This window comes from Ctenopharyngodon idella, chromosome 11, assembly GCF_019924925.1.
Source record: "Ctenopharyngodon idella isolate HZGC_01 chromosome 11, HZGC01, whole genome shotgun sequence".
Classification (NCBI taxonomy): Eukaryota; Metazoa; Chordata; class Actinopteri; order Cypriniformes; family Xenocyprididae; genus Ctenopharyngodon; species Ctenopharyngodon idella.
In genome coordinates this window covers 13,399,644-13,425,873 of record NC_067230.1, presented here as the reverse complement: position 1 = coordinate 13,425,873, position 26,230 = coordinate 13,399,644, and the positions used below count along the sequence as shown (strand labels likewise).

Sequence of the window (26,230 nt, the reverse complement as noted above, 5' to 3'; positions counted from 1 at the left end):
GGAAAATCTGAAAAACCTGTGTGTTTGTAGTCAACATTTCAAACTGGATGACAACACAGACAGTGTTTTCCCCTCCAAATGAGCTGCCAAAAATCCACTGGATGATGCGTTTTGTGTCATCCAGCAGACTTTTACTGACAAATAAACATGAATTTCTCGGTCCAGATAACGCGGATAACGAGTAAACATTGTTCATTCACATACTGACACTGTAATAATGCAAAGCGGGTTGAAAATCTGCAAAGTTACACTTTAAGCAGCTAAAAAGTGTTAGTCGTTTTTTAGACCTGCAAACGCAAACATCCACACTGAAAATCTAGGTCTCAATGTAAAAAAAACAAAAAAAAAAAAACAACAACAACTCGAAAAAAAAACTTTAGTTCCAGATTTAAAGTTATGACATAAAATAAAAATACACTTAATATTTTGAAAATAGAATATAGTCTGCACCCTTTTCACATCACTAATCAATTAGAAAAATGTGTGACATTAGCACCTTTTGTTTTTGTCTCAGGTACAGAATTGCATAATGCTGTCATTCATGGTGTGGAGATGGTGTATGAAGAACAGCGTAAAGGGACAACCCCAAACAATATGGTACTGATGATCATTTTGCTGACTGATGGGGAACCAAACCAGTGTATGTATACAAATACCAACAACCTTTCACTATTTCCATGATTTTCCTTGAGGAACAACACTGACTAAGAGTACCCCTTAAGAAACATACAGGAAACAGTCCCAGTGTCATTTCCATTATCTATTGAGAACACGAGCGAGAACTCAAAAGAGCACGGCTCAAGAGCAGACTAGATTAACCAATCAGTTATCTGTAGTTGTTGTCATTTTTGTCACTTGTGATGGTAAATTTTAATCATAAATTTTACTCATTTTCAGGGCCAAGAACTCTTCCTGAGATCCAAGAGAGCATTCGTAATGCAATTAATGGTAATATCACCCTGTTCAGTTTGGCCTTCGGTAACGATGCAAACTATGGATTTTTGGATACTTTGAGCAAGCAGAACAACGGCATGGTTCGCAGGATTTACGAGGACTCAGATGCTCCGCTTCAGCTACAGGTAGCAAAACTGAGGTCTTTGCAAAATATTGATTCTTTTTAAATGATTAAAGTAATTTTTTCATTTAATAGCTATCTTCATTCAAACAATCACTTTAAGAATGATAAAGTCCTAAAAACGTAAAGAACAATCTTTCACACATTAGCAATACTTTTAGTTATGGAATATTTTAATATATTACCATTAGTAGTAGTAATAATAATAATAATAATAATAATAATAAAAATATATTATTAATAAAAAATGTACATCAGTTTTGCACAAGAAATTTAACTTTATATTTCGGTTATGTTGATTATTATCTTATCTGCTAAATAAATAGCATTTGAACTGCATATGCACCATGTCGTTATTTTGATATCAAATTATTAGTTTAACTAATTATTGTATTTTAATTTATTTTTAATTATTTTCGCAATATACCAAGTTAGAGGGTTCTTGAATAATTAACAGAATAGCAGAGGATTTAAAAAAAAATTTAAAAAATAAAATGAACATTATAACTGAAATATATACCCATTAACTGGAATTAAATCAAATCAAAACCTTGTGAATTGGAATAGTATGAAATGTACATCAATACCCAACCCTAGTAACAATATATTGTAATTGTAATTATACTTTAAATGTTGATGAGATGTTGAAATTACTAGTAATGCTGACTTTCAAGGAAATACATCTAATGGATTGCTAATGATTTGCTACCAAGGGATTTTATGAAGAAGTGTCAAGTCCTCTACTTTCAGAGGTGAATTTTCACTATCCGGACAACGCTGTCAACTCATTGACAAGAAGCCATTTTAAACAGCTATTCAATGGCTCAGAGATCATGGTCGCTGGCCGACTTAACGACTTAAATGACATAAACGACTTTGCATTTGAAGTGTCCGCACAAGGGGTGAGTAAATAATCTATAGTTCCAGTCACACATATACATAGTCCATAGCGCCAGTACTTTTTAAAAACTATATAAATCTGTTATAAATGTGGACATTGGTTGTTGAATGTGTATGAGCATAAAAGCATAATATCTCCTTGCAAGTGTGGAAAAAATGCCTTTCTGATGCAGATAATTAAGGGGGAGTGTGTAATTTTTGTGCCTCTAGCAAAACCATCTCAAAAGGGTTTTGAGAACACTACCCCTGTCAGCCATTGGTTGGTCAAACAGATAGCTCCGCCCCAAACTCACACCACTGGTTGAGCCATTGTTATGTCAGGCTTACTTTAAGTTGCTGCTGCATATTAAGCTGGATAGGACAAAGTATTTTAACAACTGAAAAAAAATTACATGCACTACCAATGAATCCAAAGATTGTAGCCTCATTAATAACTATTATTACTTACTCAGTGAACATACATCATTATCAGTGGTGAGCCTGTTTGGGGGACTAATCCTGATTTGTTTGTTTTGCAACAGTTTGAAAATAATTTAGAGTTGAAAGGTCAGGCAAAGGCTCAGAAGTGGGATACCATATTTCCTGATGAAGAGTATATCTTTGGGGACTTCACTGAGCGTCTCTGGGCGTATCTGACCATCCAGGAGCTTCTGGATAAGAAGTCAGTTTGAGAAAGAGTGATATTTAGCACACTAGCCAAACACTCTCAAGGATCAACAAGTCCTCTTACATAGTTAACCTAAAATGACTAGTATAAATGTAATTTGTCTGAATTATTTTCACTGATTTTAATTGGGTCTGACTTCATTCATAATTTTTTAACGAGAAGATTTGAATTAAACCCAATTACAAAAATATTTTCTAACAGAGACAAAGGTACACCAGAGGAGAAAGGAAATGCCACTGCTGATGCTTTGAGCCTTTCATTAAAGTACAACTTTGTTACACCGCTTACCTCCATGGTCGTCACCAAACCTGATGATGAGACCAACGACAACACATTCACTGCAGACAAGCTGACTGAAGGTATGACTAAACTGTCAAATAGCAAACAGAAGTTTGCAAAAAGTAATGGAAATGGCACATAAATCTCAAAGGTGTTCTCGATGATTTTGTAAATGTTTACTCAGTTATATGACACTTACTTTTTTCTCAACACTGATTCACAGAGGAACGAGGAAAAGCTCAAAAATATGGTAAGCCATTTCACAAGCACTTATTAAATCTGGTTAAGTCTGACGTCACTATCACAGTTTCCGCTCCTTTAGATTCCAAAAGCAAACAACAAATGGTGCTAAAACACACTCACAGTGCAGCTGAACTACCGAAAAATCATGACCCTACCCTTTATCACCATAGCGAAATCTAATTGGCCAGACAGACTGTAGTGTACTAATGTGCAAATAAGAGTTTCAGAGCTTTCTTTTATATTTGACAGTATGTAAAACCAAGTGAACTATTTTTTATTTTATCTTATTTGCAGGTTACTCGGCTATACCAGTCAGCCACACCCCTAAGAGCTATGCACCTACATATTACGGTAAATGTAAAAACCATGCACTGGCCATGTGAAATGTAGGTAAGGAGTAGCTGTGTTATTCTTACAATTTCTCAAATGTAACAGTTGATGGAGATCCACACTTCATCATTGAGCTGCCAAACCAGAATGATGCTCTGTGCTTCAATATTGATGACAAACCTGGAACCATCTTCAACCTGGTTAGAGACCCACTTACAGGTAAGAACAACTTGCTATTTTAGCAGAAAAGTGCATTAACATTCCACAAGGCATAGCTTTAAAAGAACAGTTTTTCTATAGTAAATATTCCCCCTTCTGGCATTATTGATTCATATCAAATCTAACAGGTGTAAACTATTAGACATTTTTATTAGAATTGTGACTCTCCCAAGCTGTCAGCTTTGCAAGCTCCATTCTTCAGCAAAATGGTAACAACAAAATCTCTAACATAACAGTACACAGTACATTACAGTACAGTACAAGACTTTCCCTTTACTCTAATCACGTAACACTTCATTGCTTAATTTACTGTCCTAATGCAGTCCCATGCAAAGCATGTTGGGACTGATTCATGTAGGGCTTTTTTGTTTTGTTTTGCTTTGTTTTTGTGTGTGTGTGTGTGTGTGTGTGTGTGTGTGTGTGTGTGTGTGTGTGTGTGTGTGTGCGCCTTGCCCTCACTGCCTGTTTATTAAAAAAAAAAAAAAAATCGCTAGCACAGTGTTATATATTTTGTTGACTAGTGTACTTACATTATCCCAAATGTTTCCAACAATATTTAATTCCAGAGAAATTAGCTATTTTAACCAGTATAACATCCCTCCTTGTTGCGTCACCTGTCATCATATCCGTGTTACCCTCGATTTCCGGTTTTACTTCCATAGAAACCATGGAAACACCACAGATGCTTTAATATATTGTGTTTTATTAGAAAGCTGAGCAACTGTTTGGATACCTTTATCGACAGAAAACTAATCATTGTTATATAATTCAACACGGTTAGTCTTATTGTTTGAATTTCTTGTTTTCGTTATTTACCGCAAATTTTAATTTGCTAAATAAACTGTATGAGTAACCTGTACGAGAAGTAATTCAGCACTCACGGCTGTTTCATTAGAATGAAATAAAATAATGTGAATTTATGACACAAAATACATCGGTAATACCCCCTTGTGACTTTTAAAAGCTTTTACTTGTTAAACTCACAACATTGTTGCGAAATCTAGTGAGAAGCGTTCAAATTTGGTGATGAATACTCGGTTATAAACCACAGATATCAGAGAATGAATTTCAAGCACTTTTCAAGGATTTTCACATGCTTCACTCTTTTTCCTAGTACTTCAAAGCTCTAAATATTGTCCAATTTAAATGTTATTTTTAATGTGATTATCAAAAACATTATTTGTTCATCATTCAAAGATTGTCTTCATTTGTAAAACTAAAATTTGGTGGCAAACACTTGGTGGCAAACAAACACTTTTATTTAAAAACTAAAAAAGACAATGAAATTACCGTTATAGCCAGTAGATGGCGGCAGAGGAGCACTTACTGGCTTATTAGCCATTTCCAGAAAAATTTCCAGATAAGCTGAAAAAGCAGATGACAGTCAACTGTCTTTAACATGTTTTTAAATCGAAAACAATCTTTTATACTGTTCCATCACCATTAGGCTAGAGCGAACAAAGTGCACAAATTTATATTAAAATCTTTATTATTTGACGCTATATGAAACTTCAAAAAGTTTACAGGCTTTGGACAATAAATCAGAGACTTAAACTCCCCAAAGTAGCTACTCCCCAATGACAGATTACAAGAGGTCAATATATCTGTTGTTATCTTCTGAGCTATTCTGAAGTTTAATGTTTTAGTGTTTTTTATTTGGTTCCTTGGTGTTCCACAGGTATTGTGGTCAATGGCCAAACCATTGGCGATAAGAAGGTCATCCCTGGAGAAAAAGTAAACACCTATTTTGGGAGCTTTGGAATCGTTCATGAGAAGTTTGGTATCAGATTGATGGTGAGCACAAAAGAGATCTCAGTATCTGATGAGGGAAAACAAGCAAAATTCTTCTGGACTGATACTGCCACGGTTAAAGGGCCCAAGTAAGATGCAGGATCTTTGATGCTTCTCAATCGGAAGGCTGCATCCTAGTAAGGCTGCGTATCTCAGCTGCCATCAAGCTCAGTCAAAGAATTTGAAGGACACTTGGTGTACTCACACTAGGCACGGTTGCCTTGAACCGAGCCCGAGCGCGATTGTCCCCCCTCCCCGCTCCCCCGCTGGCCTGCACTCACACTGCACTTAACGTTCCGGGCCGGAGCACGCTTACGTCATATAGGATGCAACTTTTTGAATGGAAGAAAACAGGAAGAAATATATATTATCATTTATGCTGCGCATCGATTTTCACTTGCACGTATCAGAGGATTACAAAGACAGTTGACGTTAATTGAGGAATTTGCAGCTTTACTCGCAAACTACAATTCCTGTTCATCAATAAGGTGAGAAGCAGACCCGTGATAAACCCAAATACACTCAAATTAATTACATGAATTGATAAGTGTACTATCAAAGTAGTAAAAAATATGTTTGCCATCGTAATAATGACAGTAGTACACACAAAAGTAGTAACTGTTCCGTGCACAAGCACGGTTAGCGCTCACACTGCATGCGAACCGCGCTCGAGCCCAAAAGAACCATGCTCTGGCCCACCTCTTCCAAGCGGGCCAGGGCCAGCTAAACGAACCGTGCCCGGGCACAGTTTGGAGCGATCACACTAGTCAAACGAACCAGGCTTTGGGAGTCAAACGCGCTCAGGCACGGTTCAGAGCACCTAGTGTGAGTACACCTTCGTTTCCTTTGCACACAATCCTTTGCACACATATTTTAATAGTATTTTCATGCCATGCCTATAGGGGCAGGAACATGTGTGGCGTAGCTATGCAGACTTACTTGAACATCTCATTCTAATGCTGAGGAGGACTCTAGTTTACAAGTCTCCGAAGGACTGGACTAGTAAGGATACAACCTCACTAGGATACATCCTTCCATTTGAGAAGCACACATCATCTTTTCACTTCATTCATGTCAAGTCATTTTGAGCTCTTCAAAAGGAGTTGGAGAAAGATTAATCCTCCTGACACAGCTCTGTCCTTCTTTCTCCAGCATGGATCTGCACGTGATCAAAGATCGCAGTTTAACAGTGACTTTGAGGAACTCAGTCAAGTTTCTTATTATCCTGCACAAAGTCTGGCAGAAGCATCCGTATCATCAAGACTACCTCGGGTTCTACACTCTGGACAGTCACCTCTTTTCAAGCAATGTCCACGGCCTGCTTGGTAAAACATCTAAAGAAGTTACTACAATATATATGTCATATTAAAGGAATTTTCTAGGTACTCGAGTAAAGCTCAGTCAACAGTATTTGTGGAATAATGGTACTTACCAGTTACCATGAAAGAAAGAAAGAAAGAAAGATGACAAGGCACTAATAATGGAAGTGAAAGGTGGAAGATTTCGGAAGATATAAATATATCGTGTCACAATATATCGCAATACAAAAATGCAACAATATGTATCGTGGATAGTGACAATATGTATTGTTTATAGTTCACCCAAAATGAAAATTACTGTGAGAAAAAAAAAAAAAAAAAGTTTAAAGAGTTTTAGTGTCAGTACTACATTAAACTACTATCATTTTGAATATAATGTATAATAATGAAGTGGGGGAATATTTGTGGGTTCTGATAATGCCAAATGTCTTATGTTAGTATAAAGTGGCCTACATTATTTTAAATACATCTAGTCAGTGACAGTGTGCAAGTATATTCGTCTAAAATAAATGTGTGTTTCAGCTTCAGAATCATGAATATTTTTATTCTGGTGTCACCATTGTCCTGTGCATTGGGTTACCAGCACCAAGTCCAAGCCTATTCATTTCCACCCCCAATGCAATACCAAATTTAGCATTTTAATCAACAGTACATTTTTTGTTAACCTTTTACCATATGCCTTGGAGTATCGCAATAATATTGTATTGTGAGTTCAGTATCATGATATGTATCGAATCGTGACATGAGGGTATCGTACGCACCTTTTGGTAAAGCTGTAAAATTGGATAGAACTTTACACAGAAATGTTTTTTTCACACCAAAATAACATTTTTACATCATGTGTTTATACTATTGAAAAGTCGATTTCTGTGGTAATCAACATTATTCCACAAATGCTGTCAACTTAGCTTATCTTCTACTAAGTCTAAAACATACCTTTCAATAGTGCTTTATCAAGCAACACAGTCTGTGACAGTTGCACTCTGAACTGTGTTCACGGCTCTTTAGGTCAGTTCTACCATGGATTGGAGTTTGAAGTGAGTGAGCCGTTTCCAGGAAAGGATCCAAACAAACCAGATGCCATGATGTTTGTAAAGGGACGAGAGCTTGTAGTTACCAGGTGAATTTAAGACACTGTACAGTTTCCCCCTGCATTGAACATGAAAGGGTCGATGTTATTACACTGCATTATTCTGTGTCAACAGGGGTTGGCAGAGAGATTTCAGACAAGATGTGAAGAAAGGAGAACAAGTGCCCTGTTGGTTCATTCACAATAACGGCGCCGGACTGCTTGATGGCGTTCACTCAGACTATATCGTCTCTGGTCTCTTCAAGACAATCTAACAATGAGCCTCCAAACCAGACAAAACGATGATTAACAACCATTACCAAACAGATGATAAGAGGAAAATTTAAGAGATGAAAATATGAATATGTCATCATCAAAATTATCAGGCCATCAGCCTTTAAATGTAATGTTAACAGATAATTTGTACTTGAAACTAGTGTTGTCAAAATATTGATTTTTCAATAGATATCTGTAACGAAATATTTGAAATACTCATTTTCAATACATTAATACCAGCTGAGCTTTCTTGCTCTCTCTTCTCTCGGTCAGTGAGTTGATAGTTTGCTGATTTTCTGAGCTTTGTATACGTAAATGAACAAGAAATACTCTGTCTTCATGTTAGGCTGCACCTAGATCTCCCCATTTATTTGTCAGCAAAAGTCCATCAAATGAAACAAAACTTGCTTGGCAAACTTCTTTTAAATAAGTATATGATCAGCATCTTTGGTGCATGTTTCAGAGTGAAGCATGGCACTGTGGGTTCACACGCAAGCAGCTCATGATCCGGTGTTTTCAGCTCAGTAAATGCAGCAAAATCCGTCTCTGTATGTGCTGTGAGTTTAACAAGAATTTGGGATACGTTTTATTTTCACTTTCGCATTATTTCCAATATTTTGTATTGATTTGTATTGTATCGAAGTTAGAAATTCCAGTATCATGATCATGACAACACTATATGAACCTGAAATATATATAAATGAGAAAAAAAAGATTGAAATGTAAACACGTGTGAAATTTAATGCACATTATGCTTTTGAATACTACCTTTCATGCAGTATGTAATACAGCAATGTAAAAGTTCTGCAAAGTGTCAAGTATCAAAGTGAATGACAAATAAAGGTATTGTCTCCTAAAAGAAAAAAATCGATTCTATACTAGAAAAAAAGTATTCCCTACACCAGGGCTATTCAAGTAGTTTCATTCGAGGGCCGGATTATCAAATAAAAAAGTTGAGGTGGAGGGTGGTCTTATTGGTAAGAATTATTTTATTTATAATTATTATAGGCTTAAATGAAAATATTCTGACAATGAGACCACAGGTAAAACTATATATGGCTACTCACTACCACTGTCAAATGATATTATATTATGATATGTTATATAGGCCTATAAAAAACACCTAAACACAGGTAAAAACTTTACACACCTTCACAAAGAAATTAATTATATATTCCCCTACCCACTTAATAAATATATTGCAATATAAATGGCTATAACATAGTATTCAATATAAGTACTCCACATTTCCACAAACCATGGTAAATTACTACAGTTCATTCATGGTAAATGTTTGTAAGGGTGGTGATTTTTGGATTTAAAAGTGTTCTAACTTCATTCATGGCACTATGTTTCTCCTGTTTTCCTCATCAGTCTTGTTGGGAAAGTTGAGGCTGTTTCATCCAATTAAAAACCAGTTTAATCATCGAGTGATTTGTGGTTCGTAACCGAGAGGTGTGTGTCGAATTGAAACGCTTCTCACTGGATGCCGCAACGCTGTTTAATAATGGTGACCGGGAATAAACGCAGCTCCTTTAAGCTTTCGTTCCGTTATCCACTGGGCCGTGCTGCGTCGTTCAAAGTAAACTAGTGAAACACCTGAAAACGGCGCTATTTGTTGTTATTGACCAAGAAACAACTTCAGATGATTCAGTGACAGAGCGATCTGAACGAATCCAAATCATTTCAGACCGTTATGCAAGCGCGTTTTGGCCAATTCACGGAAAAAAAAGAATCGAGACAAAAGAATGATTAATTCAAGAATGATTGGTATCGCTGGTTCAGTTGACAAAAATACGGGACACACATAATAACTGTTAATATATTCGCACAGAAAACATTTCTCAGGTCAGTCGGAGGAGCGTGCATGGTACGAACAGTACGTATATAGTCGTACAGCTGAAGGCGCACCACTGTGTCAAAGTATCTAACCAAATTTAAGCACACCACCAGGGAGGTTGGGGTGCCCTTGGGCCGGATGAAGATGATTGGTGGGCCAGATTTGGCCCACGGGCCGCCAGTTGAATAGCCCTGCCCTACGTGGTTTACGTTGTTTACAGGTTCTATGTCAGAATGGCGACTCATTATTGGCCGGCTCCTGCGTCAGCATCACACACGTGTGTCGTGGTGCTCATGTGAACAGCGTCGGCCAATAATGAGCTGGCGTTCTGACGTAGAACAAGGAAGTGCTTCAACGCGTCTACAACGTAAACGGCACAGGAGAATGACAGGGAAAAGAAGAAATTGTTGAATAAAGTCATTATTTTTTTTTTTTCGTTTTTGCGCACAAAAAGTATTCTCGTCACTTCATAACATTAAGGTTGAACCACTGTAGTCACGTCAACTATTTTAACAATGACTTTACTACCTTCTGGGTCTTGAAAGGGGGAATTAAATTGCTGTCTGTGGAGGAGTCAGAGAGATCTCAGATTTCATCAAAAATAGCTTAATTTGTGTTCCGAAGATGAACGAAGCTCTTACGGGTTTGGAATGACATGAGGGTGAATAATTAATGACAGAAATTTCATTTTTGGATGAACTAACCCTTTAAGAGAACACCAACATGGCCACTAACTCTAAAGTGATGACTACACTGTGGCAAACGATCCAAAGAAAACTAGGTCTAAATGGTTTATACGAATCACTCCTTTCACAAACGTCAGATCTCATCCAGTAAACTTTTTCTTGGCCAAATTAATGAGCAGATGTTCATGTTAGAGAGTGCTTGAACTGTCTGTCGTCCATGGAACGAATCATCCTCTCAACCACATCTGGTTTACAAGCGTGTTAAATCACTGGCTCTCTGTGCTTATATTGACCACAGCTTCTCATTAGATAGTCATAACACTACACAGCCTATGATTTTAGTCATTTTAAATGGTCTTTAGTTGATTAGTCTTTAAATGTCAAAATATTCCATGTCCATTAATATGAATTGTGAAAATCTGTGAGCATAATAATCATGACAAAATAAATAAATAAAATGAGAGACAGTGTGACATGACAACTACAATACTCGAGAATGAGATTTGGTGAAGACTGAAGTCAATGTTATAGTACAACTGGCACATGAAAGAAAATGCTGGCCTTGTGTGTCAGAAAATATTTAAATATAATTTATTTTATAGATAAAAATGATTATTGCCGCTTACCTTATCTTGGTGAAATGGAAATGGGTGGTCAGAAACGAAGGACAGAGGACAGCCTTAAATTGTCTTTATCCGAGTCGGTACTTCAGTTACTGTGAACTGTAAACGCCTGTCAATTATGAAAACGAGCAGGGCTATCTGAGTGTGGTTTGAGATTAAAAGATTTACATAAAAGTACAATAAATTAGTTCAGACTAAAGTGTTCCTTGACATCCATCCCAGCAGTTGTGTTTTGTTGAGCGACTGATGCAATGACTCCTTTTCATCGCCACTTGCATAGCGATGTTAACCCACTGAAAAATCCCACCATGACTAAAAACCCCTTTGATGCCTCCGAAACCGTTCACGTATTACCTCCTCCACTATGTCCTAGTAGCAGGAGGTTTTTAAAACACAACTTTATTAAGCTTAGAAAACGTTTCGCATATTTTGTGTCGAACCATTCGGAGAGGGCCGCTTATCAAACTGGCCAAGTCACGTGATTTCGGGAACATGCAATTTCGAAAGTTCGACGCTAGGGGGTGTTGATCACAAGGTGAACCCGTGAACCAGTTGCTTAAACGTTTTAACTGATCTCTCGTCAGTTTTATAATTATATAGACTACATTAAAGTGTCATGTCTAGATAGTTTTAAATATAATCTGTAGATTAAATTTAACGGAAAACACTTTCATGAAAACATTTGGTTTGTAAAAGGTCTCATTTTATTATGTTAAGACTGTTCTCGTTGCATTTACACGGTTTTGAACAGCAGGTGTCAGCGTGCGATGTTTAGAGAGTTTCAAAACAGTTTTGCGAAGAAAAAAAGTCACTCGTGTGTTGCTTTGAATTTTGGAACAATTTTTTGGCTGAGAAAATATAAACTCAGACCGAATTTTGTTTTAAAACGTAACATGTATTAACTTCTCGTTTACTGAACTGTAAAATAATACATTGAAGTAGCCTACTGTTATATTGCTGTTATGTTACTTTATTAGGACACTGCTCATAAACCATCTTAATCTCTTCCATCGAGGTCAATGTGTACTTTCATCATAAAGATATTGAAGATCATTTATTTTGTCCATCCTTTTCACCCTCTCCCTCTCTAAACCAAAACAATGACCTCTTAAATAAAAAAAATACATTCCTTTATTAAATATGATTTTAATAATATCAGAAATTAGATGTGTACTGTTAGAATGCGGGGGGGAAACGATTTGGGATGAAATCGGTCGGACTTTTATCATAGAAAGTGTTTATCCAGAATCCTTCACTACCGGAAGTGCCGGGCAGTTGAAGGCTTTGGAAACGATCCACCCGATTCCATCAGGAGAACATGGATTGCTGCTAAATTGTGGATAAATACGATTAGAGCAAGAGTCGGGCCTCGGTATTACCATTATTCTGGATTCATGTGTTTAATGAAGTGTTTGCATTACTGCTGTGATAGCGTCATTCCTCTGTAGGGCGTGCAGCTCGCGCTTCTGCTCACTGAATACATTAAGGGGAAATGATTTTTTTTTTTCAATATGTCTGTGTTATCAGACGCTGACAGTGTTTTTGTCTGCTGTAAATAGTTGCTGTGGTATGCATTTGAACTGAACTGATCATATGATGTGCAAAAAAACGATTAAATCTATTGCAATACTAGCATTAAAATGATTAGAGAGATTTGTTTACTGTTTATTGATAGACTGACTGAGATTTTATTGTCACAGACGAATCATGTTTCTTCTCTCCTGATGAAAAACATATTGTGTTGGCCAAAACAATGGTTTGACTTTTTTTTTTTACCTTTTACGTTTTTGCACTTGCATGACTTATTTTATGTTTCATAATTGTTTTACTGTTTACATTTAGTCTAAAAGGCTATATGGGCAGTTTAATAGCGGATTCTGTTGTGACAACATGCCCCGCTATTGGATTGCGTGTTTTTTCCTGGGCAGTAATGATTGAAATGTTAAGTAGCCAAGATTTTAGGATTTGTGCCTATGAAGAATAGACTTATTTTTCCTGAGGAATGTTTCCTGGAGTATAATGTGTGACAACTATCCCCTGTCTCCTCTATTTGTTTAGCCTGTCAGTTCATAAACCAGAAGATGGGAGGCTGGAGTGTGTTTGTGACCGGCTGTGTTTGGGCCATTCTTCTCCTGGCTCTGTTTGGAGATTCACTAGCATCTGCGCCCGATTTTGATCCCTACAAAGTTCTTGGAGTGTCCAGACACGCCAGCCAGGCCGAAATCAAGAAAGTGTACAAGAGACTCGCAAGGGAATGGTGAGTGTTCATTGTGGAGACTGAGCACAGACGTGCGTTCCTTAAATAAGAATATGTTTGCTGTGAATGAGGTTGTTTCATTTGTTCCATCCACAATGATAAGCATCCTTCTCTTTGACTCATATAGTTTCCTGTAAAGACATATTGTGTAATAATTTTGTAACTCTCATGAAGATGTCTGAATAAAAACAGCCATATTTGTTTTTGTAATTTATCCATAGGCATCCAGACAAGAACAAAAGTCCAGGGGCAGAGGACATGTTTATCAAGATCACTAAATCTTATGAGGTATGATGGTTACATTGCGTATATAGGAAATAAGAACAACAACACACAGGGTTTTATTATTTTTGCCATTTTACCTAATATATATGTTTGTGTCCAAAAGTTTGGGGTCCGTAAGAAATTGTAATATTTTTGAAAGAAGTCTCTTTCAAGAAGTCTAATCTTTCTTTTATTTTTTTTCCAAAGATTTTTATATGCAATGTTTATCTGAAATTTATAGCAATTTTTTATTTCATTAAACTGGCAAATCAATAGTGTTTTCTGTAGGGTTTAGATGCAGTACATTAACAACACAACCAAAAGTAGTTCTTGAGATTTTCTTCCTTTTTTATCTAACATGTACACATAAAATAAGCAGGAGATTACAAAACCTAATTTTTTTTTTTGCGTTAAAGTCCCCCTGTAGTCAATAATTTTATCCATTAAAACTTATCTTTGATTACCAAAATTACATATTTAAACTTTTTTTTTCCTGTGGAAAAAAATTTCTTCATACCTTAAAATAGCTTGAATGTAACTCTACACCCTTGCTTCATTTAGTATATGCAGATCTATGAATATGCTAATTAGCCCCGCCTCCACTCACTCGCACAAGCTCCACTCGGTCAACTTATTGAGGTAAACGCAGCACAATGGTATCTTTACAACGTCAGACACATAACAGTAATTAACATGACTAGCCTTTTGCTTGACTACGTTATCACACAGCTAATAATGTGTTGCTAATGTTACACAACTCGCTTGCTACAGAGCAGTCATAGTTAATGATATGCTAAAGCCCGCCGGCATGTTGACGTGAATGGTTACATGTTTGTCTGTGACGTCACAAACACCAGCGATTTCAAAATGCGTTTTTGAAACTGTCTTTAGATCACTGCAGTTTTTGAAGAGAAAATACTCAGCAATATTCGTTGACTTATGAATTTGCACATGGTTTGTCTTTAAAGCACATTAAAACATCACATAGACATAAAAACAACTTTAAAAACTTGATTTTCACCATAGGGGGACTTAAAGCAACTGGTTTAAGATTTATGTAAACATTTGAAATATGCCTTCAGCAATAATCATGCATATTGAGTTGCATATGATTTACTTTACATAGATTCTGTCCAATGAGGAACGAAGGGCAAACTACGACCGTTTTGGTCAAATGGACGAGAATCAAAACTTTGCACGAGCGCCCCAGGGATTCAGACACTTTCATGACAGTTTCTACTTCGATGAATCTTTCTTTCACTTTCCCCGGACGAGTCGGGATTTCACCGAGAGCAAGCACCTCCTTCACTACAACCAATACATGAATGAGGTGCTGCCAGATAGTTTCAAGAGGCCCTACCTGATCAAGATCACATCAGAGTGGTGCTTCACCTGCATTCACATTGAGCCCGTATGGAAGGACACTGTGCTGGAGCTGGAACCATTAGGTAGGTTCTTCAGGATCGTCACCCTCACAGTTGATTCCAGTAGAGATGGGTGACATTCTAATACATGAAGGCTAATTCACACTGCACGACAGATGCCAACCATTACAGATTACAGTGCTTCACTTTTCAGACATTCAGTGAGCCAACATTCCACATGTTCAGTCTGAGAAAACAAGGGCCGACCAAAGCCAACAGATGTAGACAGCAGTAATAACACACTGATCAGACACACGTGCCTGTTGCCGTTGGTCGGCGTCTGTCGGTGCAGTGTGAATTAGCCTTAAGAATGCATAGCACACGTGTATTGGGTAGAATAGTCCAATAGTCCATTGTAGATTGTCATTTTTTCAATGAAATAGCATCACGTATACACAAAATATAACCTCTTGTTTTGATTTCAAGGGGTTGGTATTGGTGTGGTGGACATTGGATATGAAAGACAGTTGGCTAACCATCTTGGTGCCCACCGCACACCTTCCATACTTGGTGTAATCAATGGCAAAATCACTTTCTTCCACTACTCTGTGGTCAGGGAACACTTGAGACAGTTTGTGGAAAGTCTTCTGCCCCAGAAGCTAGTGGAGAAGGTAGGATTGTACTTTGATCTATATTTTTAATGGTTCAAGTTGAACTGTTTAATACAAACATTGGCTCTTGTTGCTACAAATATGGACTGTAAATATCCTTATCCCTCTCTTTTTCTTTCCTTTTCCCTTTCTTCCCCCTTTCCTTTGTTTTCTTTTGTTCCTTTTCTTTTCCTTCTATTTAATTTCCTTTTAATTATTAATTAATTCCTTTTCCTCTCCATTTCCCTTTTCCTTCCCTCTTTTACTTTTCTCGTCATGTTCCTTTTCCTCTCTTCCCCTTTGAACCTTTCCTTTCTTTCACCCAATTTTCTTATCTTTTCCTTTTTCCTTCTCTGTTTGTTCCATTTCCTTTTTCTTTCCTTTTCCCTTTCTCTTCCCTTTCTTTCCCCTTTTCTCCCTTTCCTTTTGTCCCTTTTCTTTTCCTTTCTATTTAATTTGCCTTTCCCCATTTCCTTCTCATTTTCCTTTATTTTCCCTTTTTTCTATTTCCCTTTCCTTTTCCTTTTTCATTTCCCATTCTCTTCCTTTTCCTCTCCATATCCCCTTTTCCTTCCCTCTTTTACTTTTGCTTTTCCCTTCATGTTCCTTTTCCTCCCTTTCCATTTCCCTTTACTTCCCACTTTTCCTTATCTTTTTTTCCTTTTCCTTATCCCTTTCCGGTGCTTTTCAATTTTCCTTTATTTTTTTCTACTTTTCCTTTCCCTTTTTACTTCCTGATCCTTTTTCTCCCTTTCATTTTGTCCGTTTCCTTTCCTTGCTTTCCTGTTTTTATTTCTTCTACTCACCCTCTATCCATTCCATTTATTTATTTTTTATTCTTTTGTTTAAGGTGACGGATAACAGCTACCTCGAGTTTTTAAACAGTTGGCATGAGGAGAATAAACCAAGAGTAATAATGTTTGATGTAGCATCTAATATCCTATTTTGTATAAGGTGAGTGTTTATTTTATTAACTTCTAAATCTATTTTCTTGACACCTTCTTGACACAAGTTATATACTCTCATTCACAGCTCACCGCATTTGCCTATAAAGACTACATGAGGTTTGGCTATGTGGATATGGGCCTGACTGAGACCTCCCAAGTTGTGCAGAGGTTCAACATCAACACGTATGCTCCCACCATGCTCCTGTTCAAAGAGAACACAGAGAAACCGGCAGATGTTATTCAGGTGAAGGCCTTGCTGCCCATTTGCTAACAGCCAATTGCAAGTTTTCTATGTACCATTTGTTGTTTTTTTGATAGACAAGTCCTCTTCTGTTTTTATCCCTAGGCAAGAGGGATGAAAAAGCAGATAATTGACGAGTTTGTGTCCAATAATCGTTTTCTGCTGGTGCCGCGCCTAGTGAATCAGAAACTCTTTGATGAGCTGTGTCCAGTTAAACAGTTCCACCGTCGCAGGAAGTAAGAAATCTGACCTCTAATTCTAGTGATATGTTGGTGGACTTATGTCTCTGGGCAAACTTCATTATTTCCCTGTCTTTCTGATTGACAGATACTGTGTTCTTCTCGTTACTGGTGAAGGAGAGCAGTTTGTGTCAGTGAATGAGGCGTTCTTTGACTTTGCTTCCTCCAACACTAAAGAAGTTCTCAGGTTTGCTTATGTTTATCAGAGAAAACAGCAGACTCTCTGTGACACCCTGCTCAAAAAGGACGACACAACCCCTCCACAGGTCAGTGACATTAATGTGCTTATACACACGTAGTAGGCCCATTTAGTCACCTTGTTTGATGCCGAATGAATTTCGACCTTTTGGGCGTATGACTTCAGGTGATTCTTCTGGAGAGACGCAGCGCTACTGGAAGGGTGTTGTATCGGACAGTGACGGGTGGATGGAATGGAAGTGATGATGATAAGCACCGCCTCCATGAGCAGCTTGAGCTCCTGCAAAGAGACCCCTCCTACCTTACCCATGATGCCATGCTGCCTGAACTAAACAATGAGTTTGCGTCTGTAAGTCATACAGCGTAATGAGGGGATAAGGTTGTCTTTGTGACTTTGCAATTTTAACTCTGAGATTTAAGGATTTTAATATTGCTTTGAATATTGTTGAACTTCAAGATCCAATTACTAGAAATAATAATGAGAGAAAATAATCGATGCAGTAATTTTTTTTTCTTTTTTTATTCCAGATGTTTCTGATTCAGTGGATAAACACTGCATATGATTACCTTGCTCAATTTTACTTTGATCTTCTGTACTCTAACTGGTGAGTATAACCGAAGAATTCACTGTCTTGTTTAGATGAGGTTTTTTACCTCTTTTCTAGGCAAACTTAAAGGGATAGTTCACCCAAAAATTAAAATTCTGTCATCATATTATCACCCTCAAGTTGTTCCAAACCTGTATGAATTGCTTTCTTCTGCTGAACACAAAAGAAGATATTTTTGTGTCTCCAGAAAATTTGGACTAAACCGCTCAATTCAGATGGATTAGTTTTACGATCTATTAACTTTTTAAGCGTCAAAGTGGTAGTTGCATAGACTGTCAATGGACAGACAAATCACTCAGATTTCATTTCAAATATTTTCATTTGCGTTCCAAAGATGAACAATAGTCTTACAGGTGTGGAACGGCATGAGGGTGAGTAATTAATGACAGAATTTTCATTTTGGGGTGAATTAACCCTTTACAAGAATTTCTTGACTTCATTTTTTATTAGAAGATTCCAGCATTTAGTTGAAATGTATAATATTCCACAACAAAGCAATCCTTAAAACAATCTGCAAATTCAAGATGCTTAACACAGGAAAAAAAAGTGAAGTTATACATTGCATGCAAAAATGTTTTTAAATACACATTTTACAACAAATAAGAGCAGACTCAACTAAGTGATAATGAAATTTTTCTAGTCAACTGGTATTCGTGGGGGTATGGGGGTGGAGTTGTCATCGCCTATAGAGAGAAATGCACATTAAGTTAAACGTCATGCAGTAAACGCAGTACTAATTTAGCTTCTGCACGAACGGATATTCGCCTAACAACAGCACGCATTTATCTAGGTTAACATTAAAGTGAGCAGCCATGTAAAGTGGCTAAAGTTAGGCTACTACATACATGTTTCAAATGATTAGCCATGTTTGAGATCGATGAACAACAGGCAAACATCACCTTGTTGGGGTCCTCCTTTACCTCTCGAAATGATCCCACTCTTTGGATTTCTTGCCCGACATAATTACCACATGGACAGCCGTGTTAACGATGTGACTGCCATGGACTGTGTGACTTCAAGTCCTGTGAAGGGTTTTTTTTTGGCAACCAACTGACCAATTAAAATTTGGTTGACCAAGCCTCTTCTCATCGACTAACTGTGCATTCACACCGCCGCCGGCGAAAGCGTCAAAATTAGCTCTGCCTGCCCCGCCAACAACACTGTACTGTGCGTTCAGACCGCCATCTGCAGAAGCATCAAAGTAACCGACAACCAATCAGAATCTAGAAGTCCTCCACTTGAGAGGATTCCAGAGAATGCAGAGAACAAATTGTTTAGCTGAAGAAAATAATGATAAATGTCATTAGGCTTAAATACATAGTGCATACAGCTGTATATTTATACAGTAAATATTATAGGCATACAGCTATGCCATTTCAGACATAGCATGCAAAAAATGTCAGACGCCTTAGTCCATGCATCATTTTTCTTATTTATGCCCCTGTACACAAACAGGGACACGTCTTATATTATTGGGAAACCGACACAGCAGTTACCCACCTCTCCTCCATTTTACTTGGGAACTAATGTTTGGTCTGAACCAAAGTTTACACGACTGCGTTCTCTGGAATCCTCTCAAGCTACTGACCTCTACATTCCGATTGGTTACTGCTGAACCGCGTCATAGCTCATTACCATAAAGCTGACCTGACTTCAACTCTCCTCGACGCCCACAATGTCCAAGACGTGCCGTGCCGCTGCTCGCCTGAGCTGCTTGAAAATGAATGACTTCCTGTCACTTTGACGCTCTCGCCGACGGCAGTGTGAATGCACAGTAACGTTTGGTAGATAATTAGGGGGCAGCCCTGCTATTTTCATTGTTTTTTAAATTGAATTAAGTCATTTATTAGTTGTTGCAGCCCTACTAATTTTTTATAAATGAGAAACCCAAGAGCTTACATCTAGTTCTTCTTCCACCAGGCGTGAGATGATGCCCGTACTGTCTCTGATCTTCTCCGCTCTTTTCATCCTGTTTGGGACTGTAATCATTCAGGCTTTCAGGTAGGACTCCAGACTTGGTTTGTTATATCCCAGTGCCTTTCGTAAAGACATTTATATATTATATTTATTTATTTATTTATTTTTTGGATGAACAGTGACTCTGGGGAAGACAAACCAGCCAAACAAAAGGCCACTGATTCACCAAAGACAGCGGAGAGCTCTCCAGGACCAGAGAGCACTTCAAGGTGAAATTGCTTGTTTGAGAATGGCAAAATTGCAGAGTGACATAACATAACAGCATGTTAAATATAGATTTTGAGATCACAAATGTGTTTAGCTGCTCAGACAAGTGTTGGTTTTCCTTTTACAGTCGTCCACCTAAGAAGAATTTTGTGGAGGTGACGGAGCTGACGGACATCACCTACATGAGTAACCTAGTCAGGTTAAAACCTGGTCACATCAACGTAGTGCTGATCCTCACTGATGCTTCTAAGCAAGTGCTGCTCAGAAAGTTTGCCAAAGAAGTATATTCATTCTCAGGGTGAGGCCTTTGTGTGTGTGTGTGTGTGTGTGTGTGTGTGTGTGTGTGTGTGTATGTTTGAGAGAATGCTAAAACCAGTTTCTGGAGATCAACCTTCTTGCAGAGTTTAGGTTGGGATCCATTCAACACTAACTTCCCAACTTGATGTTTAACACATCTGCAGAATGAATGCTAGCATTTGTCATCTTCTCTCGAGCTTTAGACAACTGAGCTGAAGTTCGAAAATCAAAGATACAACATAGGAATATTCCAAATCTGAATTTAATTTGAATGCAGCATTAATACTGACCCTGCTCTTGCACACTTGACTGTATTTTTTAATTAAGGGCTGCACACTAGAAAAATCTCTGTGGCATTTGACAAGTAGGAATGCATAGGGTCCAATTTGAAGGTGTGGAAATAGCCAGGGCTGTATTTCCCAAAAGCACCATAGGCCTTAGTAGATCTTGGAGAACATTGGTGTCAATGGTTTCTACAGTCTACTTAGGCTTGTGATGTTGTTGGGAAATACAGCCCAGGTCATTTTGAAATCACTTGAAAAAGTACGACTAGACCCATTATTCCAAAATTTAAATTGGTCAACGTATGCCCAATCAAAAGGTGCATTACTTTTGCATTTTTCCTCTACAACGCACAAACACCATCGCAATTATGGATTTCCAGCATTCACTAAAGTATCATAAACTATAGGTCTTTGCAAGGTGGATTAATTTTAGTCATGCTCCTGCAAGATTCGTATCTTGCTCCCACAAAGTTTTATATTTTGTCCCGCTCCCATCCACATTTTTCACACTTCGTACCACTTTCAGCCCTCAGGGTGAGGTTTACATTACACCTCCCTCTCCTGTATGATTCTGTCTCGTTCCAGTACCAAATGCAATTTTTTTTCCCAATACCCCCCCTCCCACACACACACAACAGTTTAGACCTCACATTGTTGTCTTTGTAATCTCTCAACCAGTGTTTAAACTGCAGAAACACATCAGTAAAACAGCTTGAGAATAAAATCTCACATAGCGTTACATTTACCTCAGGCAAGTCATTCAGTGTCCACAGCATGTTAGTTCACTAGAGAAATGAACTCTAGAGGGGAGCATTTCACTAAATATATGCACTATATTAGCTTATATATTCATTATATTTACTTTACCTGTTAGTAATGTCTTATTTAATATATGTTTAAATAAATTTGTCATGAAAAGTTATGAAAGTAACCGTATAAATGATTATATTTCAAAAATGAATTGGAGTATTGGATTTTTTATTTTTATTTTTTTTTTATTTTTTGAATGTTGATTATTATATCTAAAAAATAAATAGCAACTGAATTTAATAGTTTAGTCCCTGTTGTTAATTTTATGTTTAGTTTTCTCTCCCCTGCTGTACCGAACTCATACCGAACCGTGACTTCAGTACTGAGGTATGTACCAAACCGTCATGTTTGTGTACTGTTACCCCTAATATTTATATTTTCCGGGTCTTGTGAGGTCATTTTTTTTCTTCAGCTTCCCACGCACACATCAGTATCTTCCCTCCCGTACTCAGCATTCCTGTTCCGCACTCTGTTGCATCGGATCCAACAGATCCTGTGATAGTCTCGCGGGATTGCAGACCTCAACCGTAAACCCTAGTTACGTAGATAGGCATCCCAGACAAAATATGAAATTTTGTTTAAATTACCCACTTCTGACATTAAAAATATTCCAGTCATACTGTGATCCGAACAACTCAGTCCAGAATTCTCCCACCTCCACTTGGAATAACCAATGAAACATCATTTAGATATGATGTCAAATTACACTTCTCACTTTACAAGTCAGATGTCTGACCTTGAGTGTCATTCCAGTGGTCATTTTCAAGTAAAAAATTGGAGAATTCCAATGTCCAGTCATGCTGCATTTCAGACAACTTAACCTGGAATTCTCTTAGCTCCACTTGGAACAACCAATGGAATGATATTTGGAAATGATGTCAAATGATGCTACCTACTTCACAAATTCATTGTCCAAACTTGAGTAGCGTTCCAGTGGTCGTTTTCAAGTACAGCCCAAAGTATACTCCATATTTACGCATACGCGAGAGTCAGTGTACAGTGCCTGACGCGAATTTTGTCATCAGAAGAGTACGTGCAGGTCACACTTGCGCATTTAATTGTTTTTGCAATAATTAGTTTATCCACAAGGTGGCAACCGTGCCCTGGTGGTGTCGATTCACAAGGTAGTCGAAGAAAACCTGCATAAACAGAACAGACCGGAACGCATGCAAGCTACAGCGACAATGGAGGCCTATATAGACGAGAGATTGTGTGAAGAGGTTACAAACTAGAATGAAACTCTAGCATGAAAGAATACAAATATATTTACATGGGTTGTAACTCGTGGCGAGGGGTTGCTCAAAACTGAACGCCTGTGTATGTGTACGAGTTGAATGAAGTATACTTTGCAAGAATGTGTGTTCGACTGTGCGCGTAAAAAAAAAATTAAGTATACCCAGGGCTTAAAAAGTCTGGAAAGTCCAAGTCTTTTCCAAGTCTAAAAGGTAGCAATAAATACATTACATGGAATTAAATGCTGAAAGAAAGTACAGTGGGTACGGAAAGTATTCAGACCCCCTTAAATTTTTCACTCTTTGTTATATTGCAGCCATTTGCTAAAATCATTTAAGTTAATTTTTTTCCCTCATTAATGTACACACAGCACCCCATATTGACAGAAATACACAGAATTGTTGACATTTTTGCAGATTTATTAAAAAAGAAAAACTGAAATATCACATGGTCCTAAGTATTCAGACCCTTTGCTCAGTATTTAGTAGAAGCACCCTTTTGATCTAATACAGCCATGAGTCTTTTTGGGAAAGATGCAACAAGTTTTTCACACCTGGATTTGGGGATCCTCTGCCATTCCTCCTTGCAGATCCTCTCCAGTTCTGTCAGGTTGGATGGTAAACGTTGGTGGACAGCCATTTTTAGTTCTCTCCAGAGGTGCTCAATTGGGTTTAAGTCAGGGCTCTGGCTGGGCCATTCAAGAACAGTCACAGAGTTGTTGTGAAGCCACTCCTTCGTTATTTTAGCTGTGTGCTTAGGGTCATTGTCTTGTTGGAAGGTAAACCTTCGGCCCAGTCTGAGGTCCTAAGCACTCTGGAGAAGGTTTTCGTCCAGGATATCCCTGTACTTGGCCGCATTCATCTTTCCCTCGATTGCAACCAGTCGTCCTGTCCCTGCAGCTGAAAAACACCCCCACAGCATGATGCTGCCACCACCATGCTTCACTGTTGGGACTGTATTGGACAGGTGATGAGCAGTGCCTGGTTTTCTCCACACATACCGCTTAGAATTAAGGCCAAAAAGTTCTATCTTGGTCTCATTAGACCAGATAATCTTATTTCTCACCATCTTGGAGTCCTTCAGGTGTTTTTTCACGTGTCTTGCACTGAGGAGAGGCTTCCGTCGGGCCACTCTGCCATAAAGCCCCGACAGGTGGAGGGCTGCAGTGATGGTTGACTTTCTACAACTTTCTCCCATCTCCCGACTGCATCTCTGGAGCTCAGCCACAGTGATCTTTGGGTTCTTCTTTACCTCTCTCACCAAGGCTCTTCTCCCCCAATAGCTCAGTTTGGCCGGACGGCCAGCTCTAGGAAGGGTTCTGGTCGTCCCAAACGTCTTCCATTTAAGGATTATGGAGGCCACTGTGCTCTTAGGAACCTTAAGTGCAGCAGAATTTTTTTTGTAACCTTGGCCAGATCTGTGCCTTGCCACAATTCTGTCTCTGAGCTCTTCAGGCAGTTCCTTTGACCTCATGATTCTCATTTGCTCTGACATGCACTGTGAGCTGTAAGGTCTTATATAGACAGGTGTGTGGCTTTCCTAATCAAGTCCAATCAGTATAATCAAACACAGCTGGACTCAAATGAAGGTGTAGAACCATCTCAAGGATGATCAGAAGAAATGGACAGCACCTGAGTTAAATATATGAGTGTCACAGCAAAGGGTCTGAATACTTAGGACCATGTGATATTTTAGTTTTTCTTTTTTAATAAATCTGCAAAAATGTCAACAATTCTGTGTTTTTCTGTCAATATGGGGTGCTGTGTGTACATTAATGAGGAAAAAAAATGAACTTAAATGATTTTAGCAAATGGCTGCAATATAACAAAGAGTGAAAAATTTAAGGGGGTCTGAATACTTTCCGTACCCACTGTAGATCTCCAGAATCTGTATTAAGCACCCCTTCTCTAAACTTAATTTTTGCTACAAACAAATCCAAAGAAAACTCTCCCTACTTCCTCCCGCAGGTCTCAGACTCTTCACTACTCCTTTTTAAACGTGGACAAGCACAGCCAATGGATGGATTCACTCATGGAGTCGGCTCCTGATGCCAGGCCGTCAGACTGCTTGGACGAAGAGGAAGAGGAGGAGGACACCACCTCCAACAAATCAGACTACACTGGCCACGTCCTGGCGCTCAACGGCCACAAGAAGTACTTCTGCTTATTCAGACCTGTGTTTACAGGGGAGGAAGCCGAATGTAGCAGGTGGTCCGATGAGGATGCGCCGACGGCCGGGCCAAGCAAAGCCTCAAGGTCCCGGTCAAGTTCCCGACAGAAGGCCACCACTCTGGAGATCCACCACAAACTGGACCGGCTGGGTCTGTGGATGGAGAGGCTTATGGAGGGAACTCTACCAAGACACTATGTTCCGGCCTGGCCCGGTCTGGACACTATAACACCACAGAAATAAGACTCCCGTTTGTCTTCAGGCCTATTGCGGGAGGCATGCTGTAGTGACGTGAAAGATGTTGAATTCTAGCTTTCAGCATCTTTTCTATCCAAATTACTTGGTTATTTTGTAAGATATTAAGTTATTCTGTAAAACGCACTGGTTATGAGTAGAGGTGTTCTTCATTTAGAGCACCATGTGCTCGTCTGCTGCTTTAGGGACAAAACTCCTTTCCGTCTGCAACACACACTGTCTTTTTGCTAGTATGGTTGTTTCATTACTGTATGGATGCCAATATCCAGATAAAGCCACTTTGTGTAGCTTCCAACAGGGCTAATGTGTCTTAAAACGGCTGGGTATATGGCGGCTACGGCCCACCCTTATGATTTTGTCCAGGGCCCTGTGAATTCAAGCGATGGCCCTGGCTTCAGAAGCAGTTTGTAGTAAGGTAACCTTTCTGCCTTTTTTCCAGTCACTATTTGGATTATAGAAATTAGAAATTGTGTGTATGTTTGTGTGTGTGGGAAAGGTTTAGTCAACCCATTCTCCTTATGCAAAATCTCTAACTACAAATTTACTAAACTGTGGTGCATGAAAAGGTCACTATGTTCTGTTTTGAAAACTTGAGAAGATGCTTAGGTTTTGCTGCCATTTGTGCATGTGCTGCCTTTCCTCAAACCGCATACTTTAATTTAATTTGTTTCATGTTTTGCACTTTGATGACTTGCTTAGGATTCTTTAATTCATAAACTTAATATTTAAATAGAGGTTCTAACTGTATCTGAAATATCATAACCGGTTGAATCAGGTTAAGAATGTCTCTAGATCAACAGTTGGCATTTTCTTTTAAGAAAATGACTTCTTTTTTATGTTGCACTTTTTTGTGGTTAATTTGCATATCATGTGCATTGTTTAAAAATAATAATAAAGTTTGTACTGTAGCAAC

The 26,230-nt window shown here is 38.3% G+C and overlaps 2 protein-coding genes across 2 annotated transcripts in view; both read left to right on the top strand.

The window, feature by feature from the left end:
* The window catches only part of itih3a.1 (inter-alpha-trypsin inhibitor heavy chain 3a, tandem duplicate 1), a 16,678-nt gene extending 7,643 nt beyond the window's left edge, over positions 1-9,035 (top strand). The window contains 12 exon segments of the mRNA XM_051912477.1: positions 515-640; positions 898-1,079; positions 1,789-1,977; positions 2,497-2,636; positions 2,844-3,001; positions 3,145-3,171; positions 3,459-3,515; positions 3,600-3,713; positions 5,392-5,593; positions 6,657-6,829; positions 7,832-7,943; positions 8,029-9,035. Of these exon segments, the coding sequence (XP_051768437.1) occupies positions 515-640; positions 898-1,079; positions 1,789-1,977; positions 2,497-2,636; positions 2,844-3,001; positions 3,145-3,171; positions 3,459-3,515; positions 3,600-3,713; positions 5,392-5,593; positions 6,657-6,829; positions 7,832-7,943; positions 8,029-8,167 (1,619 nt within the window). The 3' untranslated portion in view covers positions 8,168-9,035.
* A 3,496-nt stretch (positions 9,036-12,531) lies between these two features.
* Positions 12,532-26,229, top strand: dnajc16l (DnaJ (Hsp40) homolog, subfamily C, member 16 like). The gene is given in 16 exon segments (XM_051912479.1): positions 12,532-12,689; positions 13,376-13,574; positions 13,796-13,862; positions 14,965-15,286; positions 15,689-15,873; positions 16,703-16,787; positions 16,790-16,806; positions 16,885-17,043; positions 17,146-17,276; positions 17,368-17,545; positions 17,644-17,826; positions 18,006-18,082; positions 20,006-20,086; positions 20,182-20,271; positions 20,397-20,567; positions 24,861-26,229. Coding segments are annotated over 15 exon segments (2,367 nt in total). The 5' UTR covers positions 12,532-12,689; positions 13,376-13,398; the 3' UTR covers positions 25,306-26,229.
* Position 26,230: the final 1 nt, after the last annotated feature.